The sequence below is a fragment of the Hetaerina americana genome, unplaced genomic scaffold (genome assembly GCF_022747635.1).
Source record: "Hetaerina americana unplaced genomic scaffold, ioHetAmer1.1.p SCAF_2, whole genome shotgun sequence".
NCBI lineage: Eukaryota > Metazoa > Arthropoda > Insecta > Odonata > Calopterygidae > Hetaerina > Hetaerina americana.
In genome coordinates this window covers 104,554,522-104,578,212 of record NW_027286763.1, presented here as the reverse complement: position 1 = coordinate 104,578,212, position 23,691 = coordinate 104,554,522, and the positions used below count along the sequence as shown (strand labels likewise).

At 43.7% G+C, this 23,691-nt stretch overlaps 1 protein-coding gene across 1 annotated transcript; it reads right to left on the bottom strand.

The window, feature by feature from the left end:
* Window positions 1-851: 851 nt before the first annotated feature.
* On the bottom strand, window positions 852-22,145 carry LOC139688202 (homeobox protein HMX1-like). Its single transcript, XM_071585630.1, has 2 exons — window positions 21,776-22,145; window positions 852-1,915 (listed from the first exon to the last, which is right to left on the bottom strand). Exons 1-2 carry the CDS (start codon window positions 22,143-22,145, stop codon window positions 852-854), a joined length of 1,434 nt encoding a protein of 477 aa, XP_071441731.1.
* Window positions 22,146-23,691: the final 1,546 nt, after the last annotated feature.

Genomic DNA, 23,691 nt, shown 5'->3' with positions numbered 1-23,691 from the left:
TAATTTCATGTCTTTCCTTTCTGAATACGGTCCAGTGTCACATATTTTTATCAATCCTATGATAATGTCACTGCCTGCTGACTGCTAATATCAAACACTTTTGATAACTTGCTATTCACATGTCACCAGTCACACCATTAATTTACCTTTTGCGTTTTAAAATGTCCTTCATAGCGTACCTATTGACCCATAGAATCGATTTAATCCTATAATTAACTTCATTGTAAGCTAATTAGTAGTCGTAGTTGTCCGTGAGTTTAATTCAGTTAATAGTACTTTTCGAGAAAATTTGAAAAATTCGGCTTCTTCGCTGCCAACTTCGCTGATTTGTTAATACTATACACCATATCACACGAATATTACACCAGGATAGTAGTTTTGCACCGTAAACCGGCACTCGCTAGCAAGTAACTTTCGCTTCATTTTTTGGTACATCTGGAACCAGAATGTTTTTGCGTTAACAAATACTCATATTGTGGGAGCATACCTTTTTTCTAATATGTATTATCCGCACCATGGTTCAGTTTCTTCCCTATGTACTCATCAGTCTACACTTAATAATGAACATATCCCTGCAATGCATCCCACATTCGTATTGTGGCCAAAAATATTTTAATGAGAGCGTCCAGTCAGTCATTAGTGCATTGCGAGGGAACGGAAACCAACCCGTAATAAAAGTCCGTGGCATGTCCCGGGTGAGGTGGCGCGGGGGAGCATAGAAGAAGGGTGAAGGTGGGTGGGAGATGAGTCGGGAGCCTTCAGCACTTCCACTCGTATCGCTCCCAGGAGAGTAGACTGGTGGCACCAATCAAGGCCGCACCCTCGCCGGCGAGGGGCCGCCCGTCTGCCTCTCAGACCAGGCTGGAAAGCGGAGGCCGGGACACTGGGCTGGAGGGGTAGGGGGAGGACGCCGCGCCCCCCGGCCCCGCCCCCGGGTGGTGATGATGGTGGTGGTGGTGGTAGTAGAGGGGCGAGAAGGGCGCCGGGTGCGGGGGAGGGGGCGGGGGTCCCCCGGGGGGAGGCGGGCCTCCACCGGACGCCGCCGCGGCCGCCGCTGCAGCCGCCGCAGCTGCCGCCGCCGCGATCCCACCCCCGGCGCCCCCACTCGCCCCCGTCCCGCCCCCGTCGTGGTACAGGATGGGCACCCTGACTAGCCTCTGGGCCGCGTGGGCCATGTTGGCCGCCTCCAGCTCTGCAGCGAGCTGCCTCTTCCACTTATTCCTCCGGTTCTGGAACCATATCTTCACTTGCGTCTCGGTGAGGTGCAGGGAGGCGGCCAGCCCCGCCCTCTCCGACGAGGACAGGTACCTCTTGAGGTCAAAGGTTGACTCTAGCTGGAAGACCTGGCTCCTCGAGAACACCGTCCGGGTCTTCTTCTTCCGCTTGTTTCCGTTGGCGCCGTTGGAGGCGTCGCCGTTGGAGTTGGCGTCCCCACCGCTGCCGCCTTTCCTCCGGCCCTCCTCACCCTCCTCCGACTCCTCCCCTCCTCCCTTGTCCTCCTCCTCCTCATCTTCCTCATCCTCCTCCATCACGGAGACGTCCCTCCCGAGGCTGTTGAGGTGCATGGGGTGGTGGCCCAAGGAGGACCCTGAAGACGGTGGTGGCTGCTGGGACATCTGGGGGCCGCCACTCGGGGACTTGGGGCCGCCACCGTTGTGCGGGTGGTGAAGGTGCAGGGCGGGGTGGAGGTGGCCGAGCAGGAGATTGGAGGAGGCGTTTGAGGGCGAGGAGGAGGAGGGCAGGAGGCAGTTTGATGCCGGGGAGGAGGAGGAGGCCGACGAGGAGGCGGAGGGAGAGGCCGAGGAGCGGTGGCCGCCGTGGGGCGACGAGGCCGGCGGGGAGCGTCCGCAGCGGTCAGCTGATGCCGGGGGCGACCCGGGGGCGCTGTCGTTAGCCGACGTCGAACCCGGACCTCCTGTTCAGAAAAGAAGAATTTCACTCGATTAGGAACTATAATTCGTATAAATAGAGACTTTCTTTGGCAATAAGACAAAGTAACTAGTTTAAAATATTTTAACGGCAATTTTCCACAACTTTTGTTCAGTGCTCTCAGTTGATGAATGGGTGAAAGTGGTTGTAAGCTCAAAATCCAACCTTTCCAGCTAAGAATGCATTAGAAAATTGTATGTAGCTTCTTTTTGAGTATTAATATTTCAATCATTTTCAACTCTCTACCGACAGGTTTAGAATATTTCATTTATTTCTTTTTTTCGTAATATTCATTGCCGCAAGTATTATTAATATATCGTTACGCGTATATTTATAACTTAAAGAAAACGAAACACATTTAAATATGGAAAAATATTAAGATTTCATACCCTTCAGGTACGAGCCAGATGAATGATAAGGCCATATATCTCATTTTAGTTTCGTGCATTTGTTCATCATTTTCATCAGTTCTATGGAATCTTATTTTTTATTATTCCATCATCACTTCTTCATTTTGATTTTTTCTTAAATGATATAGCAATTTTAAGAGAGATAGATAGAAAGAGGTCTTTATTTTGGCGAAATTGATAAGAACGGAGAATAGTGTTCTATAAATAAATGTCCAACCCTTGTCCTCATCCAATACTATATCCAAATAGTGATTCAGTGGAACTCCATTTCGGATTTCAAGATAAAATATCTTAATGGTTGGTAACCGAAGGGCTACTTGAAAATTGAAAATTGTTTGAAAAATTACAAAATATTTTCTGTAATTAACATATCAGGCGTCAAATGCCCCTGCTTTCTGCAATGAAATGCACTAGCTGATCCTCATGATTCGATGAAATATTCATATAAAATAATTATGGATTTCTAATAGACCTTAGGAACCACAATACTTCCATGCGAGTGTATTGGGAAACTGTATCTCCACCAATACAACATAATTCACATAAAGGATCTTCACGCCAGCATCAAATTTCTTCATCAATATAAACATACACAATTCATTAGCTCCTTCATCTTCAGTAGCATAAGTCTCTTTAAAAATAATAGCTATAATTTCCTTGTGACTTAAAATATATCAATCAATGGGTTAAAATGTTTACCTTACTCACTTTTATAAAAACTAACTCATGAATTCCAGTAAGTAATCAATAAAATCAAGCCTCAAACGTAATATGAATGCCAATATCAGCGCGCAAGTGACTCAGATACACTCTGAACAACTGCATCCATCATAATAACCTTTATCCTTGCAAATTTAGGGCTTCTTAAACGATAAATTCGAAACCTTTCATTCACATGGCGTCCCGTTCAGCGAAAATCACATCCAGCCATTTTTGCAGGTCCCCCCATAAAGTGCCCTCCTTTCCAAGCATCCTTAAATTTCAATCGATTGGTTTCACTTTACCGAGGGCGCAATGTCTTCTTCCTCCGGCTCCCGTCGCTTCATGTCTCCAACATCACCCCACTCCCCTCCCCCACCCTCCCCCTCCGGCCGTCTCGCGAGTCTCACTTCATCCCTCACACCCCCCTCGCCTCCCTCCCATCGCCCCCTCCCCACCTCCTCCACTCCCGCTTCACCCTGCGATGACTTCCCCCTTTTGAGATAGAATGTCACCTCACTCGCCACTCTCTCCAGGGGAGAGACCGTTATCGAAAAAATGGCGATTGGTCGGGGGAAAGTGGGGGAGGCGATTCTCTCGTTGGAAGCGAGAGGTGTGCCCGAGGGCGAGCGCGGTGTGTCGGTGTGAGGGGGGATATTCGTTGAGGAGGGTGGGATTGGAGAGGGTCGGGGTTAGAACGGAGGGATTAGGACGGTGAGGGAAGCAGAGGAGAGAGAGAGAGAGACCCCGTGTTAAGGCTTTCGGAAGGGAGAGAGGCGTGCGGTGGAGAGCGGCGCTAAAAGGAGTGGGTTTGGTGGGGGAGGGGATTGCGAGGAGACGAGGTTGAAGTGTGATGGAGATGGAAGGGTCTTCTTTCCCAAAGTGGGCACCAGAGTGGCGCCAAATGGCCCTAGAGTAAAGGGCCCCCCAAAGCGAGACACTTTGGGAGTCGCGTTATGAGGAGGCCTTAGAGGGAAGGGAAGGTTTAGGAGATCGGAGAGAGGAGATCGCGAGCTACGGGGATGAAAGGGGAAAGCAAGAGGATCCTTGGCGGGAGAGAGAGAGAGGGAAGAGAGAGGAAGTGGATATTTTGAAGAGGGGAAACAGGGAGGGAGATCCACAGAAGATATTCACCACCTATTTGTTTCAGGTCATCCGCCTTAGACGCAGAGAATTAGGGGGTGAATTCGTAAAACATTTTTAATTTTTAAGATATTGGAGAGCAAATTAAAAGCCATGCTTGTTTTATTTGAACTCAGCGTACCAGAATTTTCGGTATGGCGAAAATAGAAAGAATATTGCTAATACACACACACACACACACACACACACATATATATATATATATATATATATATATATATATATATATATATATATAGATATAGATATAGATATATATATATATATATATATATATATATATATAGATATATAGATTTATAGATAGATATATATATATATATATATATATACATACATACATACATATGATTTCGTCGAAGTAACACGGAAATGTAGAATAAAAAACATGGACAGCAACAAACAATATAAGAACGCATAAAAAGAACACTCACACGTTATTTCTCGATAATTTCGACGGAATTTAGTTCGGTTAAAGTAGGTTTTTGGATGGACGCAAACACCATATATATATATATATATATATATATATATATATATATATATATATATATATATATATATATATATATAAATATTGACTATAAGGTTAAATGATAGAACAAAGTAAATATATATATATATATACTACCTTGATCAAAAATTTCCCGGAATTTATTCAGAAAATTAAAAATACAAGTTTATTCATCTAAATCTATATTGTCCCCTTCAAAGTAATCCCCATCGACTGCAACACACTTATGCCAGCGCTTGATCCAATCCTCGAAACATTTTTTATATTCGGTTTTCGGTATGTCCATCAGTGCTTCCTGCGATTTTTCCATTACTTCCTCTCGGCTGCTAAAACGCGTTCCCCGTAATGGTTTTTTAACTCGATTGAACAGAAAGAAGTCACAGGGAGCCAAATCAGGTGAATTCGGTGGCTGTTGGATGGTATTTGTTGCATTTTTCGTCAAAAAATTACGAATAATGATAGCACTGTGCGACGGTGCGTTATCATGGTGCAAAATCCACGAGTTTTCTGCCCACATTTCTGGTCTCTTTCGGCGAATTGCTTCACGCAAACGTCTCATAACGCCCAAATAATACTCTTTGTTTACTGCCTGGCCTTCTGGCAAAAATTCATGATGCACTACACCGTTGTAATCCATGAAAACCGTCAGCATTGCCTTCTTTTTTGACTGAAAACGACGTGGTTTTTTTGGTCTCGGCTCATTTGGTGAACGCCATTCACTTGCCTGATGTCTGGATTGCGTGTCGTACTCATAAACCCACGTCTCGTCTCCAGTAATGATCCTTTTGATGAATGTGGGATCGGATTCAGCCTCGCAAATCATGTCTTTTGCGACGTCAACACGGTCTCTTTTTTGCATGAAATTGAGGTCTTTTGGCACCAACTTTGCTGCTACACGACGGAAACCCAAATCATTAACCACAATGTCTTGGGCGGATCCATAGGCAATGTTCAAGTCCTCCGCTATTTCTCTGATGGTTAATTTGCGGTTATTGACCAACATTTCTTTTACTTTATCAATTTTTTCACCGACTTTCGATGTCGATGGTCTGCCACTGCGTTCATCATCTTCGATTGACTCACGACCACTTCTGAACCGCTCGTGCCACTGGTAAACGACCGTTTTTTTTAGAGAATCGTTGCCGAAACACTTTTCCAACATTTCCAACGTCCGTGCGCCACTAAATCCGTTTTTTACGCAAAATTTAATACAAGTTCGTTGTTGCAAATTTAAATCCATTTCTGAAATTGTAAAAAATCGCCAACACACACAGAGATAGATGTACTCTTGGCTACGTAACTTTTGCAAATGTCAAGTTATGACACTAAGATTTAAAGGGAATATCAACAACAGATGTACCAATTTAACAAAAAAACAGAACTCAAATCGGAACGATGGGAGCGCCACACGGTGGTTATTCCGGGAACTTTTTGATCAAGGTAGTATATATATATATATATATATATATATATATTTACTTTGTTCTATCATTTAACCTTATAGTCAATATTTATTTTTAAGATACGTTTATCATAAATGTTTTATACGAGGGTCATCCGGAAAGTAGTACCCGTTCGTGAAATAAAGACACAAAAGTAAATATTAACAAACATAAAAAATTTTATTTGAAAGAGGATACTTTAAACTACTTCTCAACATAATCTCCAAGCAAATTAAGGCATTTGTCATAACGTGTGACAAGTTTCTGTATTCCTGCTGCATAGTCCTTCGCCGCCAGCTCATTGAGATACGCGAGGGACCCATCTTGCACAAATTTTTGCATAATGCAGATGGTGTTTAACAATTTCATGAACAATTGTTCGAGAAACATTGGGAAAATGCTCACAGATGTCATCAATTGTGACGCGCCGATCGTTCCTCACGAATTCGTCAACTGAGCTCACCAGTTGGTCTGTAATGACAGACGGTCTCTCCGAACGCTCATCGTCGTGTGTGTTCCCCCTCCCCATGTTGAAGTTGCGACACCACCGCCGAACAGACGACTCGTCCATTACATTGTCTCCATACACCTCCTTTAATTGGCGATGAATATCACATGGGCGAACGTTTCTTGCATTGAGGAATTTAATCACTGCCCTCACTTCACAACTGGCGGCGTTCTCAATTTTTTTAAACATTGTAAACAATCACAGAAACAACACAGGCAATGCTAGCGTCACGCAACTTGGCTCAGAGAAGGCAGACAAGCCACTGAAGCTATCTGACCTCGTCCAGCGGCTACTCGCGTCGTCAGCACTTCATGCGGCACGAACGGGTACTACTTTCCGGATGACCCTCGTACGTTAGGTTAGGATAATTTAGAAGCCTTTGGAGTTGTAATTTCAACTTAAATTATGAATTACAAAACTAATTATTTGGCTGGTTAAAGTAAGGCAGACAAATATCGAGACAGATCTTCTAATGAATGATTTCCATTCTTTGCTTCTGGGCCGCCTCCTTGCCCCAAAACGTCCACCATTCGTGAGTTTGAAGACAATACTTTTATTATTCTTTTAGTTTTTATGCTTAAATTAACTATGGACATGTATAACGTGTGACTGTATGAATACTCACCTTTGAGGAGGTATATGTATTTTTGTGGCACTTTAGCCGACTTATCTAATATTTCCCGATTAGATTTTCATTTCAGCTATGATTACTCTACGTTAAATTTAGATGACATTCAGCCAATCTTTCGACGTGCAAGGCTAAATCGGAGTGAACACCGCAATTTAAAACATCTGCAGAAATTGACAAATGTTGAACTGAGTAAAATATTATGCTTGCAATCATAAAGCTATCATATTTTTGGAACGACTACACCACGGAAGAATATTTAAAAAATCCTATCCAAGAATCTGTTTAATGGAGTTGATGCCGATCAATTTGGGTCAATCAAACACCACGAGCATATCTCAAGAGAGTAGCAGCTAAAGGAGCACAAAGGTGATGTCGTCCGTAACAAAGACCAATTTTTCTAGACCGAGAAGAGGAGGATTTCGCCAGGGACGGCTGGCATGCGTGAAGCAAGAAGGAGAAAGCGGGGAGAGAGCGTTCCGAATGTCAGGACGGGGGAGGGTATAATTCACGGGGAAGAAGACGAGGAAGCTGGAATGAATGGATGGGCGAAAGGGGGAAGGGAGAGGGAGATGAATGAGACGGAAGGGAGAGAGAGAGCGGAAGGGAGTAAGGAATCTCAGCAAATCTCGTGGAAGCTCGGAGTAATCTCGGAGTGACCAAAAGTGTCACTTGACCTTTTCCCCCGCACGACTCCAATCTCGGCTCTCTCGGCCTCCCCAGTCCTGAACTCTCTCCATCCCACCACCACTTACTCACCCACCCCAGCGCTCCACTCCATTCCGCCGCCCCCACTTCCACTCCTCTCCTCCGCCTCCCAAAGGCACGTCACTTCGCCTCGAAGTTCAAGAGGCGGTCGGCCGACTCCTGCCACAAAACGTGAACCTACCAACGACGACTCTTAAAGACTTTTTTCCACTAGCTTTCGCTTCGCTGCCCACCAAAATCTCCAGTCTCTTAGGAAGGGTGAGGGAAGGCATTTTCAGCATCTGATCAAAAGCCCTCTCTCTACAAACTCCTGCCCACAAGTACCCACCCGCTCCTTCGATCTCGAACGCCTGGCAAAAGAGCCACGTTGAGCGTCATTACCTTCCCCCTAATCCTAATTAACAGTTAGTTTGACATTAAATGGTTGTAACGTTAGCTAAAATTTTGTATTTATTCTGCAAAACAAATATCATTTTACGTTTCCGTATGGAGATTCATAAATCCTAAAAAAAAAGCGTACGTTTACCGAGTAACAATAAGCATTATTTTTCTCGATACGAATAATTCTCAAGTTTCGATCGCATGCAATAAATTCGTATTGCTTAAAAATATAGCCGGCGTGAACTGACAATTTTAGTATCGAAGATGCTCATCAGGTCATATTATACACTCAATATTATTTTTTTCTCAAATATAAAAAAAATTGAGTCCAATATATAAGGAATTAACCGACTACAGAACTAAAATCTAAAAAAATGCCCAGAAGATAAGTAGGTCCTCGTAAGGAATCACCACCGTAAAGAACGATATACTTAGCTTTAATTTGCGTAATTTGTCGGGGAGGAAAGTACCGCTTTTCTCGGGACATAAAACCCCAAGCGCTTACACAAGCTTTTCTTTATTCTCATTTAATTGGCTCCAGAGGAGAGGGGGGCCTAGAGGTAGGGCTGTGAGGAGGAGGTGTGGGGGAGGAGTTGGCCGACTAGTCCACAAAAAATGTGAAAATTGAAAAAAAAGCGAAATAAAACCTCGGATAGAGCGTGGGGAGGAAGAGGAAGCCCGCGAGGTGCCCTCCTATGTCCGTCATCCCTTCTCCCCGCGCCCCCCGCCTTAAAACCCTAAAAACCACCTCCCCACCCCACGACACCCATCCTCCACCTCACCTCATCTGGTGGCCTCCGCCCCTTGGAAATTCCTGCTCTCCCACCCGCACACACACACACGTTAGAAAACACACGTAGTCCGTGCAACACTATCTCCCACGGGAATAGAGAAAGAGGTGGAAGGGATGGGGAGAGGTTGAGGTTTTGACGCGGGTGGGTAGTCTGGGTGTTGAGGGAGGGATGGGATGGAGTGGACGGAGGATTTTGGGAAGGGAACGGTGGAGAGGGGCTGGGGGGTGTACCGCGGCGGGGGAGGTGTGGGGCGACCGCATATTTCATGACCTTATATGGGGGAGGGGATAGAGGGACGGAAAAAAAGGTAGGAAGGAAATATTACAAAAAACACTGAAGGGGAACACCTCAGATGTAACAAAATACGGCGTTCGATTGCGTCGACGGGGAGGTGGAAACGATGTAGAATTTGATACTCGTCTCCTTTCTCTCTCTCTATCTCTCTCTTTCTCTTTTCCCTTCCCCTCGAGCTCTCAGGAGTGTTTGAGGGCTGGGGATCAGAGAGGGAGTGCTTTTTTTGTTAATTGAGGGAGCGGGGAGGGCGGTCGGAGGCGTGGGCGTGCCGTAGGAAGGGAGGTGAGCGGTGGTGGTATTCGTGACTCGTTAGTCATTTGTCCCCTCGTTTCTCTCCCCGCTCGCTACCCCTCTTTTTCCTGTCTCTTAATTTTCCGCCAATAACCCCATAACACGATTGGTTTCGAGGGAAGACCAAACCGTGCGTACCCGCAGTCAGGCGAAGCGTGAGCCTGTGAAGGGCGTAAAAAACATTGAGGAAAACATAAGAGTCGTGTAACCTTCGAGGGACCGTGATACCTGAATTGCCGATTAAATGAGATTAAGGTCGTTTTGGGTTTTGATGGGAAATCTCTTCTCGTTTTGTTAATGCCTGGATGAAAAAAATTTGATCAAGTGTATTATGTTACATGCGTAACTTGAAGTTTGTTGAAGCATTGCAATAGGCTTATCTAACGAAAGGGCTGGCCTTTATCCTTTCATGAACATGAATAGCCCTCGCGTGAATGAGCAGAAAATTTGGAAAAGTGTACGCGAAAACAAAAAACACCACAAATATTTTCCATCAACTGAATACATATTTTATTCATGCAAGAATAGAATGGTTTTCACATATCTGCCATATTCAGGTAGGGAAAACTCCTGGCCTATTCTTCTTAGGATGCCCGTGAAACATTGATTCTTTGATAGAGAGATTGCCACAGGAATATGACCCCAGATAAAATAATCATAACGTTCGTATTCGAGTATTTTGCCAAAGTGAGCGTAGTCATAGTTAAGAGTCTTGCGTCGCCATGCGTATGCATAGGGACCAGATTCAGTAGTTGCCTTTTGTTCTATCTTATCTTGGTACAAATGAGTAAATATATAATTTATAAAATTTGAAAATCCAGGAATGCTAATGAACGCAGATATAAATAAGAGATGCAGAAAACGTTATTGCTAGTATCTGAAATATTGCAACCGAATGAGTATAGTGTTTACATCAATGCACCAAGTATCAGATATCATTCAAATGAGGGAAGACTGAATTAACTAATAAAAACATTCTGGACAATAAATTACATAAATAGAACTAACAAGGAGAACGTCAACTTCCATAAACGTATAACGATATCAGTGCATGAAACGATAATTATTACTTTCGCATGATTAATGCCTCTGCAAACAAAACTTATTGGTGATAAATTGGAAAAAACCTGAATTCGTGTGTACATTATGTCTTTCATGTCCTATCGTAAATGTTCATGGTGTAAAAGTTAATTGAGTGGATAATTACGCATACTATAAAATATCCATCTTGTCACAGTAGTGAAAAGATTATTTCACGGGAATATTTGTATAATAAGTACCAAATTATCCATGTGAAACGCAGAGATTGGGGAATCAAGACAGTCAAAGAAAAGCTGTTTTTTTATTAATTTAAAAAGGAGAAAATCAGTTTTCTCCATTCTCGGAGCGTGTCGCTACCTTCCATGAGATGGGATTTAAAAAATAAAGGAGAGATTATTTGAAAGAGTGGATAAACGTGTGGATACGACGAGTTTCCGACTAACACAGAGGAAAAGAAACACGGAGGCACACACTTTGTCCCGAAGTAGGGTCCATACCCTTGGGATCGGAGGATCGATCGCCTCAGTTCTCATTTTTCCCACCAGAGGGAAAAGCGCTCTTTCGAGAAAGCCTCTCTTTCTCCCCATCTCTCTCTTGAGACGGCGAGGGAGATGGAAAAGGAGAGAAAAAGGGAGCCGTGAGAATTTAACTTGCCGTTTATAAAACATCATGAATTCCTTTATTAACAGTATTAGATCTCCCACAGATTCCTGCCACCATGATCATCGATCTTCATGCAACCATCCCTAGAGGATAGGGAGGGGGGATACCTCTGAAACCCTGACCCGAAAGTCCATTCAATCTAACCCCTAAGGAATATTTTCGGGAAACTTGAGCCTTCCTTCTGCTGAAGCGTTATCAAATGCTTGTTTCTTCTGGTCACAATGAAGACCCTGACTGCCAGTCCTTTCCACATAAAATTAATGATAGTTTTCCATATAATTAAGGTACTTAAAACAAGGAATTATACGATGAGAACCTAAAATAAATATTTTACGTAAACTGAACGTAGGCCACCCTAATGGATACATTTTATTTCTTTTGCCCTTCGCATGCCTGCCAGGATATCGCTAGATCCTGGATTTGTGGGAAATATTTACAGGGTGTATCAGAGTGCCACGTCCTGTCCGACGAGCCGTGCGCTGAACTTGAGTCAACCATGCGATGATGAGGTGGGAGTCAAAATGCCTTTGAAAAATCCGCCACATCCTGGCGACGAAGCCAGACCTTCTGCGTGAGTAGAGTGCAGTGCATCAGCCACCCGTGAAATCCGATCTTTTTCCCACCCCATGGCCCACCGGACTTCATTCCTGAAAGCCCAAATCACTTTGTGCGGCGTTGTCGTCGGATGGATGTTGAGAGCTACTGCTTTAACTCGTTTCAGTTTCAACGCTAAGCTTCCGATTTCTTCCGAGAGGGGGGGAGAGAGAGACACGGAGATAGGGAACCGGAGGAACGACAATTTTTCCCCTGGGCCCATCCCCCACGGAGCGAGTGAGTGGCGTCGCCCTCCGCACATGCACCGAGAGCATGAATGTGCCAACGCACACACAAACGCATGAATGTGCGCGTGTGTGTTTGCACACACGTGTGCGTCTGCATCCTATGGGAAAGTGGCATTTAGTTGGGTGCTTTGCGGCGGCGTGAGCAGGTGTGTGCGTGGGGGTCGGGAGGAGGAGGAATGGCGAAGGAGGTAGGTAGGCTGGGGTCGGGTTTGGGCACCGGTGCGCGGCGACGTGGGGGTAGGGTGGGCAGGATTCTTACGGGACGTGGGGCGTGTGCGTGGGGTGAAGCGGCGGAGGGGGATGAGGGGAGACAGGGTTTAAGGGGGGAGGGGGGGAGGAGGTTGGGGTAATTCGAAGCGCGCCGCTCGCTTCGGAAACAGAAGGTGATGAATGAAAGAGTCAGCGCCGCTCTTTATTATACGTACGCCCCCGTTGGAAACTCCCCAAAAAAACCAGTTTTATTTTTTTGCTGATATATATTTCTGCATCCCCCCGGTCTTTTATTTGGCCAGATCGTAGATAATGCGTGTAATAAAGAGGGGAACATGGCGAAGTGAAATAAAAATATATGGAATTTGGCGCTGTGTTTTACAAACATTTTAGCTGATCGAACGCGTACATGGAGCATGTAATTGTGCTTTCCATCTCTTGGGTGCAGGTTTTTTTTCTTCTAATTGTATTCGTCGAGTTGTTTAGCCTATGATTTCCAGTGCCGGTATGATAGGGGTTTTCGGATAAGCATGCACTTTTTTGGTGAGACTATCCGTTATGAAGTGAATCGGCGTTCTAATTACACAGTATTCGACCTTTCATCGGGATTCCCTATTATATTTCGCGTGCGTTCACCCCACGTCTTCATTAGGGGTCCATCAATTTCCCCTCATTATATAAGTGAGTGAGGAAACTTGGGTGGTTGGCAAAGGCGATTATGGAGGTGCGGGGAAGCCGAGAACGGGCGCAAGGCTCAACGGATGCTCCGACGAGGGAAGGCGTGGGGAGAGGAGAGGACGGAGATTCGAAGTCAAGGATGCGTTCAGGTGAAGAAACATCGGTGCAGTCGAGGCGAACGCGGGGGTGGCTGGGGGTGGGTGAAGGTGGGTGAAAGGGGTAGTTAGGGAGAGGTTGAAGCCCTCATGGGCAGGGAAGAGCAGGAGGTAATGGAGGTGGTGGGTGTGGTGAAGAGGGAAGGGAGAGATGGGTGAAGGGCGAAGGGGCTTAAGTGATAATGGATGACGAGAGATTGAGGTGTGTGAAGAGCGTTTATTGGGAAGTCGGAAGGGTTGAGTGGAGTTGAAAAGGCCCGGGTAAACGGGTGGGAAGACGACAGCCATGAGAGAGAGAGAGAGAGAGTTCGTATGGCTCTTAAAGGGTAAAATGTGTGCTCAAAACTTGATAGATCAAGATCGAGAGAGAGAGAGAGTTATCTCTCTTATTTATGCATAATCAGTTGGAAAAGCATTAATAACCTTGGACATGAAAATCTTCTTGTCCCTGAATAACTCCTTTTGGTCAATGTGCAAGGTGTATTTACCAGAAGTCATGCTGCAAACCTCCTGGCATGGAAAACATGAAGAGTACAGGTGGCTGATTTTCGGTCTATAATTTGGTTTAAATTAGCGTGGAAAATGTGTAGTTCCCTACGCATAATTATGACAAAATATCCATCATGATAAACGACTTTAGATTGACTCTGATGCGCAAATTTATGTAGAAAATACAATAAATTACTACTACGAGATAGTGCCAATACTTATTCGATGCGAATCCAAAGAAAAATACCATTAGTTTTGTATAAATGTTCCGGATAATTTACTTAGGCTTGATTTTATTGAAAGCTTTATCAAAACCGGTTTTTTCTAAACTTTACTTCTTTAATTCTATACTTTACTTCTTTAGTTCTATACTTTAGTTAAAATCACGTTATTCTTAATTGTTTGGGGTCATATGCCATTTTTTACATATATTCTACGAATTATTTTACATAATTTGTATTTGTATGTAGGAAACATAATGCCTTCAATGCAAACCATTGAGAATATGCTATGATAGTTGCGCATTTCACATGCCACGAGGCAGATTTTATTTAAATCAGGGCTATGATTGAAAAATAATGTTATCAGGGATTAAATTTAAAAAATTAAGGATTGCCGAAATATACGGATACATGCATCGCGCAATTTCTTGACGTCATTGAGTGACGAGAGAAAAGTCTGCGACTGGAATGATAGGAATCTAAAAAAAATCATCTATTTTAGGGAATGGCAAAATAATCTTACCATTGCAATTTCGTCAACATTAAGTTCAACTTTTATGAATTGCTTCTGCACATGATGTAACCCTTGATATTGACAAATTAATTTTGAACGACCTAAAACACTAACTTGCTATTTTTTAACATTAAGCATTTTTATATGGACTGAAAAAGAAAGTCGTCTTAGAGACCGATATCCTTTCCAAATATTTCCCTTCTTAAGGATGCCGCGTCACAAAATTCACTCCGTGATTCCAACCCCTTGTAAACTCACTCCTGTTCAATACGTGGAACCTTCGATACGGCTCCCTTCCCATGAACGCGCGAAACCCAGGAAATGAAAATAGGTGCTTCTGTCGTGGGAATCGAATCTGAGTCTCCCTACACACACACACACACCTCTCTCTTCACTCCGTAACCTTCGGATATCACTTCGGAAAGGAAGGGGAAAACAAACGGCTAAGATTGGAAGCATTGAGAGGAGGAGAAAAGGAGGAGGGTACGTGGGACGGGGGCATAATTTTAATGAGACGAGGCTGGTAGGGAAAGGAAGGGAAGTCGGGCACGCAGCACGAGCGGGGCTGGAAAGAAAGCGAAAGGCCTGGGAGGGAATGGCGGAGAGTGAGAAAGGGAGGTGAGAAAGGGTTTAGGCTAGAGCTGAAATAAACGGGGAGTGTAGGAAAGGGAGTCCGGTGTAGAGAAAGAAAGAGCGAAGAGGACGAAGAGAAGTTTTTGGGGGGGAGAGAGAGAGAGGTGGGTGCGTTAGAAGTGGAGTGGTTGGTTTTACCGAGACTTACTATGGCTGCTTGCAAGGTTTCCATTTGCTGCTGGACAGACAGCGCAGTCAAGCGTCCGAGCGTAGAGGAGAAGGGCTCTTTCCCACACACACACACACACCCTCACTCCAACCCCTCCCTTCCTTCTGGGCTGTCTCCCAGTCTTTTTTTTTCTTTTTTCTACCAAAAAAAAAGAATAACCCCCGTTTCACCTCTCAGCGCACACGCATATTCTCTCTCTCTGACCGCGCTCACTCCGACTACGCCTTGGAATCCCTCTGCCTCTTTTCACCTGGAAAACGTCCTTTCTCTTTCAAACGGACGGATAAAAAGGGTTAATAGGCTCATCGCAGGTAATTGAAAGGTTATTCATCGCCCAAATAATTATATAATCCGGACGTATCGCTTGTTCACTCATGGCGTAGTGCTTTTTTCATTCAACTCAAATTTCGAAACGAAATTTGTTTAGTACTCAAGTTTGTACCTAATTATGCGACTTTAATTAGTTACTTTATGTGAGTTGAAATGATAGGAGGATGTATTTAATGAATTATTACTACGGCACATTATTTCTGCGAAATAGCCTTTCGATTATTTCATTCAATCTGGAGTGTTTTCACACACAGAAATACTTTGATGTCCTGTTACATTTTAAACCGTAGCCATAAGATAGAATGCTGTGTCCCTACATGGTAATTTTTAGAAATAAAATTACTACATTAGGCTAAACGATTGCATTAACGATGATTGTCACAACAGTTCCGTCGTTCGTCGTGTATTTTTTTCCTACAGCTCATTAGTAACCATTTCCACTATTTGATCAAAGAAAAAGTAACGCAGAAAACGATTTTTATCCTTCATTCACTTGACAACACGATTATACCATTTAGCTAAAGATATTTTCAAACTGGCGTTCATTTATTTATTCATGTCATTTTCAATGGTTGATCATTATTCTGCATTTTTTATTTGGTGGTGTTTTACAAAATATATGCAATTAAAATGTAAGTATTTTGTGTCAAACATATGATTTTTATTTTTATTTTTGTTGTTTAGAAAGATCGCTTTTGAGAGAAAATATTCCCAAAGCCTGTCCCACCACTGTACATGGGTTTACAGTGAGAGCGTGAGAGAGGTTTTATATTATGGAGAGAAATTAGATGGCAAAGAATCTGTTGATTTTGAGTAAATTGATACATGACAATGCCCTAAATGTTTGAAAAGCATTAGGCTGGAAACGGAATGGCTCTTTGTAGTGCGGGTACTCTAAACTCCACGTGCTCTAAAGTCTTATGAGACCATATAATCTTTCTTCTTGAACTTCGGGTTAAAATCACCAAGTAATATTTCTATAGGTTAATTTTATGTTCCCAATAGGCGGAGGAAAGTGGAAAATCAGCATTCACCTTGCGTTTTCGTCGGATTCTACATAGAAGTAACTTTGAGTTGGAGGCCATTGACGACGGCGAGAACTCTCTGAAGAGAGCTTGTGGGCGAGGTTTCGAAAGCGTATGGCAAACGAAGAAACAAATCCATATGTCAAAATTCCATAATTTCCGGGAGAGATTTATTCATTCGTTCAGTTACCCAAATCGAAGCTTGGCGTTTGGTACTTTGGAGTGTTTTCCTCATCACCATGAGACACCATTGAAGCACACTGACCAGCAAACCATGCTAAATTTCGGACTACGAAAAGTTTTAGTTGGCATGTAACGAGAGAAACACATAATTGATAGAATTTAATATTCTCTATGACTTTCACTTATTTAGTTTACTTTTGAACCTATCGTGCCCTCGTATCCCGATAATCCATTGCTATAATGTATCCCAACGGTTGAGCATTGGATTATCTATAGCCATGACAGGGGGGACTCCAACTCGAGAGTCACCAACTCTATTCTGGTCGGCCATGTGTTAATAAAATATTGCACCAACCACAGTTATCAACCTGAAGGTTGGTTGGAAACGTGAGGGACATACGTAGCTCATCTATCACTATGCCCAACGACATGTGACATTCCCACTTTGGGGGGTGGGGACCATTTCCTTTGCCTGTGCCGCCTATGTCTTCCCAGGAAGATGTGGTGCTCAAAAAATCACACAGCTTGGGTGAAGCTGAGGATAACCTGAGGCGTCACCCGGAATGGAACCCAGACCCTCCGGTCAGTAGCTCTACACACAGGACTACCACGTCCACCTTAACCAAGTACATATGTTGAACTGATTTTCACGAATCAAAATATTCTTCAGCAGGAATGGCAGTGAGCAGATATTTGCATTGAATTGAGGTGATTCCTTCAGCGCTATACTCGTAACAGCGTTATACACGTGACATGATTTATCTCGTCATTTATTGTCAGAGCGCTTAATCTTGGTTGGCAGCATCATTTTCGGTCGAAAGGAACGCTGAAGTTAATGAAAATTTAAATCTTATATTGCGTCATTTTTTATATAATTATATGTTATCCAGTAAAAAGTGAGCAAGTTACATCTTATTTAAAAGGGAGGGGATTGAGATAGAAGGTATAAAGTCACTGGCAATTTGGAAAGGGAAGCGGCAGCTTTACACGCCACTCCCATTCAAACCGTTGAGTGCCAAAGGTGACACGAACGGGTCATCAAAACGTTCAAAAATCCTGCCGGAACGTAGTGTAATCATCAGACATCTGGGCGTCGTGGGAGAAAATTCCATTCTCCTCCGGAGGTTTGAAACCAGTGTCGTCGACGTGGGGGGCCAATGCACCAACGGAGGACGTGAACCCGATCCTTTTACACCGTGCTGTCGGATCGCGGATCGCCTCTATTCTCCCCTTCCCTCTCTCTCCCTCCCACTCAACCACCCCCTCTGCCGCCCACCCCCTTTCTTATAACCCCCCCACCGCTTTCCTCCTGACGCGTACCTGCTTCTTGGAAGAGACTCCTTACTTGAAAAAGGTTTGGCGACGAAGGGACAGATGCGGGCGGGGATGGCGCTTCAGGATGGCCCAGAGGAGGCGTCGGCGTGCGCGACGCCAGGGGGTTGGGGAGAATGGGGCACTGGCGTGTGAGGGGATGCGGCACGGGATGGCCGGGGGAGGGGGCAGGGCGGCGAGGGGAGAGAGAGTCCGAAGGGGGCCGGCGGGGGAGAAGATGATGCACGAACAGTTACAGTTCCGGGGGATCGATATGCTCTGCCGCCCCTCCCCTCCCGCAATTCCTGTACCTCTTGTACTCCTCCCCCTCCACACGGCACCGACGGCCCTTGATGCCCCCACCCACCCCGTCACCATCCCCCTCCACCCACTCCGCCACCTACACACTCGCCGCCGCCGACTCCACGCCGCCCATCGACGCCCCGGGGCCAATCAGACGAATTGGGCCCCCTTCCCCGCCCCCTTAGCGGCGCCGTCCCATGAGCTACCCCCCCCCCCTCTTGCTCCCTCGCGCCAGTCGCCATTTCTCCCGCCCCCCTCTTCCCCGGGACACCCCATTTCACTCCCCCCTTGCCTCTCTCCCTTTCACGGCTCACAACGCTCCCCCATCTCTCTGAGCTGTGTCCTCTCCTCTTCCGAGATCGCGCTATTCAGGGAACGAGGGGGCGGAAGTCCTTTGGCGCCGAGCGGTCTGGGGAAGAGAGCGGGTGGAGTTGTGGGTGGATGACTATGATTCGAGGATCGCAGGGAACTCCCACCGTGACTTGGGACTCGACGGGCAGGCTTTGGTGGCCGGTGAAAAGTACGGGGTGCGAGCGAAAAGAGATGGTGCTGACTGCGGTTGAGGGTAGAGTCATATTGCGTGCTTAGAAGGTTTGGAGCGCAAAAAGAAATTCCTTCTTGTTTTATAACATAAGCTGACATGATGTTCATTGGTAAGATTTTACTGCCGAACGTGTCGATAGCAAAATATACTTTGTTTGACTTGATCCATTTATTATATTAGGACCTTATTTGTACAGGCGTAGAAATGATAAATAAAACTCATTGAGCTACAAATTAATGCAAAAAGTTTACTTTTTTCTCTAAAAACGGCTGTCTTACTAATATTCCATGAATCGTAGGATTGGATAAATGAAATTTATTTGAATTTACAAATGACAAATAAACTACAGGGACTACCCTGATACTTGATCCATCAGTTTCAAATGTAAACGCAAAACCGCTCGCTACGTCAAACAAAACGCCACTTTACAGTTTAAGTGTGTGCTTTTGTGTATCGCTAATTTCTGCGGGTGGTCAATGCACACTGCCGATTTATAAAGAGCTTTAGATGGATTAAAATGCTCTGAATCATGCGCAATTGATCGCATCCTTGCGTAATCACCTGATCTCATTTAATGGAAAATGTTCTCTACGCACAGGAAAGAAATCTATGAAAACAGCAATCCATTCCGGGAAACTTAGCTACTTGTTTCCGGAACATTAATCTTTGAACTCTTATTCTGTTCCGAAATCGGCCTTCGAACAGTTTTGCTGTTTTTTTCCTTATAAGATATTTACAGAGCATGGATAATCTTTCGCTCTCCTCCGTCACTTTTTAAGGCGCATAATAGATAGAGGATAAAATACAATCGTAGGATGATAGTGAGACTGATACCATCTACGGTTTTATTTGTGTTTCCTTATTGTTTTGACGCACGGCGTCATCATATAATTCCGTACTCTGTTGTCAGAATTAATAACTTACATGTTAAAAAATATGCCTATTTTATTCCTCCATTCTAGCGCACAATATTCATTAAATTGAAAATAATTTCTTGAATTGAGCAATACTATACGGAATTCATTCATTATCAATTAATACTTAAACACTTGATCATCATGCACGTGAGATGATGAACTAGATACATACTCAGTTTCCACATACACCGATACATGAGGACGCCATGTTAGACGTACATAAATGACTACAAGAAATTGAGTCTTTTGAGTCTATTAAGGATGAAATGTGAGCATTCATTATGTTTACTATATTTTCTTTGAATATTTCTGAAAAATTGAAACCCTATCAGCAGTATAGCACATATTTATGAGAGACACTTTTTCATAATGCATAAATGGAATAAATACTGCCATAATACCTGGGCATGCCTGTTTCACTGTGTTTAACAACAAAACCAACAAAACAATGCCTGTGATCGGTGCATAGAATAGTGCATTTCCGATACTCATATGGAACGCTTGCTTCTTAAGATTTCTTTCTTAGAACTCCTTTACTTAGAAGGACACTTTTCTTATAGCACGCAGCAAAGGTTAAGTTAGAGTTTGAAGATCTTGCATAAATTGGAAAGGCATCTCTTTAGCAGTGATGTTGAAAATGTATTATTACCCCCATTGTAGTACGGTAGGAGAGATCATGCTAGTAAAATTAGAGAGATTAAGTATAAAACAGATATATTTAATATATAATTTTTTCCACGAGCGACAGAGGAACATTATAATATCGTTCGACCGCGGTAGGGTCATGTTCGGGGAAAGTTTTTCCGGTACGTATTCACCCCCTGCCACATATTCTAGCGGTGGCTTGCAGGGTACATGTACATAAATAAAATAAATAAATTAGGGATCAGAATAACATTGTCCGACCATGGTAGGTGTAAAAATATTCTGAACAAAATTAGTCTGGTGTGTATTTACATGTGCCAGACACCCTAGCGGTGACTTGCTGGGTACTAAAATATCTAAAAATTTCTAAAAGGCTACTCTATCAAAATCGGAAGCATAACATCGGAGAAAGCTTTTAAGAGTTCATTTCGATTTTAAGCTTGATATTGAAAATGTATAGCATGTATAGTAATTTAAAAACTAATATTATTATTTAGCCCAGCTACGCTCTAAAATTCGGATACAAACATCTTGGCTGAATTTGAAGATAAAGGAACTAACGCTCTTTCCAGTGCCTAGGCGTGCCTGAAATAATTTCACTCTATTTCTACGCCAACGAAATTCTTCTCCTAATATACGTTTATTCCTATGCCCATTTTTCTCCAAATTACCGCCCGACTATGTGAGCCGTACAGGCTGTCTTTATACTTCCTACCGTAACGTTGATTCTTGAAAATCTTACACATTTTCGAAAGGAAAAATTGTAGCTTTGTATTTATTTCCACTTACTTTGTTACTTATTTATTTCCGTAATGGATAAGTTTCACAAAGTCAAGCCTGAAATTACCAATTTCAATTCCAAATATTGCTTACCTTTAATTAGTCTTCGACGCATAATTCATACAATCATAAAATAAATACATCGATGACTTTTAAAATATAACTGGATATCCCAATTACACATTGTGTTCGCGGCTAGAAAATTTAGCCAAGGGGGACAGGAGGGTGGAGGGAGGAGGTAAACAAAGCGTGAGCGGGTGCATTCGGAGGAAACATAGCACCAAAATCAGGTGTTCCTAAAGGCTTGGTTGGCCTGGCGGCAAACGCCGCCGCCCTGCTGCAATATATGACAACAGTGCGCGGGACGACGTTCCCTCTCACCTTGCGGGGTGGGGCTGTGCCTGAGATGCGGTGGCGGCGCGTGCGGATGGTGCGGGATGTGGTGCGGCGGGAGGGCGTGGTCGCCGCCCGCCGAAGCGCCGGCGAAGTGGGGATGCGGATAGTGCGGGTGCGGGTGGTGCGGCAGCTGCGGGCCGAGGCGCGGGGCGCTCCCGCCCCACGTGTACCAGGGCGACGGCGCCACCTTGCCGCCTCCCGCAACCGAAGACTCCGACGTGGGGTAGACGGAGACGAAGGGGCTCCTCGCCGCCCCCGCTGCCGCTCCACCGCCGGGGGATCCTCCGCCGCCGGCCGCCGCACCCGCCGCTGCGGCCGCGGCCGCCGCTGCAGCCAAGGCGCCGAAGTGCGTCATGAGGCCCAGCCTAGGTTCGGGTGGGGGAAAAAGAAAGAGAGAATTGGACGGTAAGTTACGTCCGAATCTTAAGTGGCATTTGTTTGCATATGAATTTCAGTTAGCCTCCATTTTCTCTTCTCCGTGAGGTCCCAGAGGCAAGGGAGAGGATTTCGGTCCACTTTCACTGACCTCAACTGATAGAGACTTTCTCACTTGAGATTCCCATTAATTAAAGGATGGTAACTCATGCAAGATGAGATATAGTTTCCAAATTATTTTTGCTAAGCACAATAAAAGTAGAGTGTTGCTTAACGGTGAATAATTTTAATGTATAGGCATGCATTTATCACTTTTTCCTCAACTGTTTTTTGAGGGCATAGAGCTAATTAAATACGTACCTTGGTGATTGTTGATCAATTTCTAATTCCATGTAGTGCCAGCGTTTTAAAAAATAGTCTTTTACATCTTAATATGCGATGGATTTGATTATGTATTTTAATGGATATTCTAAAGTATTACATGAATACTTTACAATATAATGTTTATTAAACAGCGAATTGTGCTTTTCTGCATTACAAATTATTACATTCTCCATTAGTATGAGAAAAAATAAAAATTGAACTTTTTCATAGACTGCCTAGTGACGTAGAACGCGTTTCAGTGCACCGAAACATCTTCAGGTACCCGACCATTTGTACCTGAAGAGGTATTGTACCTGAAGATGATTCGATGAACTAAAACGCGTTGTATGTTACAAACAAATCTGTGGAAAAGTGCAAATTTTGATTTTCTCATAATAACTGACTTCCTCTACATTTCGCCCGAATCTGTTGAATATATTCCCCATTAGTAATATAGGTTAAGTTACTGATTTGAAAAAAGGATCTATTTTAAATCTTAAAATCTGGAATTTAAATAAAATCAACAATAATTCACGGAATTCTTATTCAAAACTATTACACTAAATACATACTTATCTTGTTAATCAGTGAGAGTTGCCAGACCAATTTAGTCATTTGAAGTCGATAATTTGGTTATGTAGTTTTTTTGATGAACAGAATAAACATTTAGAAAATTCGTTGACAGAAACGAACGGCGCTGGGGGTTCAAATGAGTTTACATCCAATCAGAAAAAAGGCTAAATGATTTTTAACAACGGTCTTTAGGGAATCTTGGGATCGGAAGCGAATTTATTCGGTAGACGCTGATATTTTTATGTCAATTGCTATTTTATTACTAAATCCTCATGCATGTATTAAACCTAGGATGCCGTATTAAGGGGTATCTTAATATGCCACGCTATAAAATTTTAAGTTTGTAACATCTCTATATTACTGATGAGTAATATAGAGGGCTTTATAACAATATATATGATATAAGCATCCTCGCAATGAAATGAAAAATGTTATTATAAAATCTTCATGCGTGTAAAAAGCTAAGTAGAATAAAAGGTGTCTAATGAAATTATTGTCTATTACCTTTTCCTCATGATAATTATCTCACTTTCTGTTGTTTGTTCCAAAGGGCATCATATATGCTGTAGTTATAGTTCGCTACAATATTG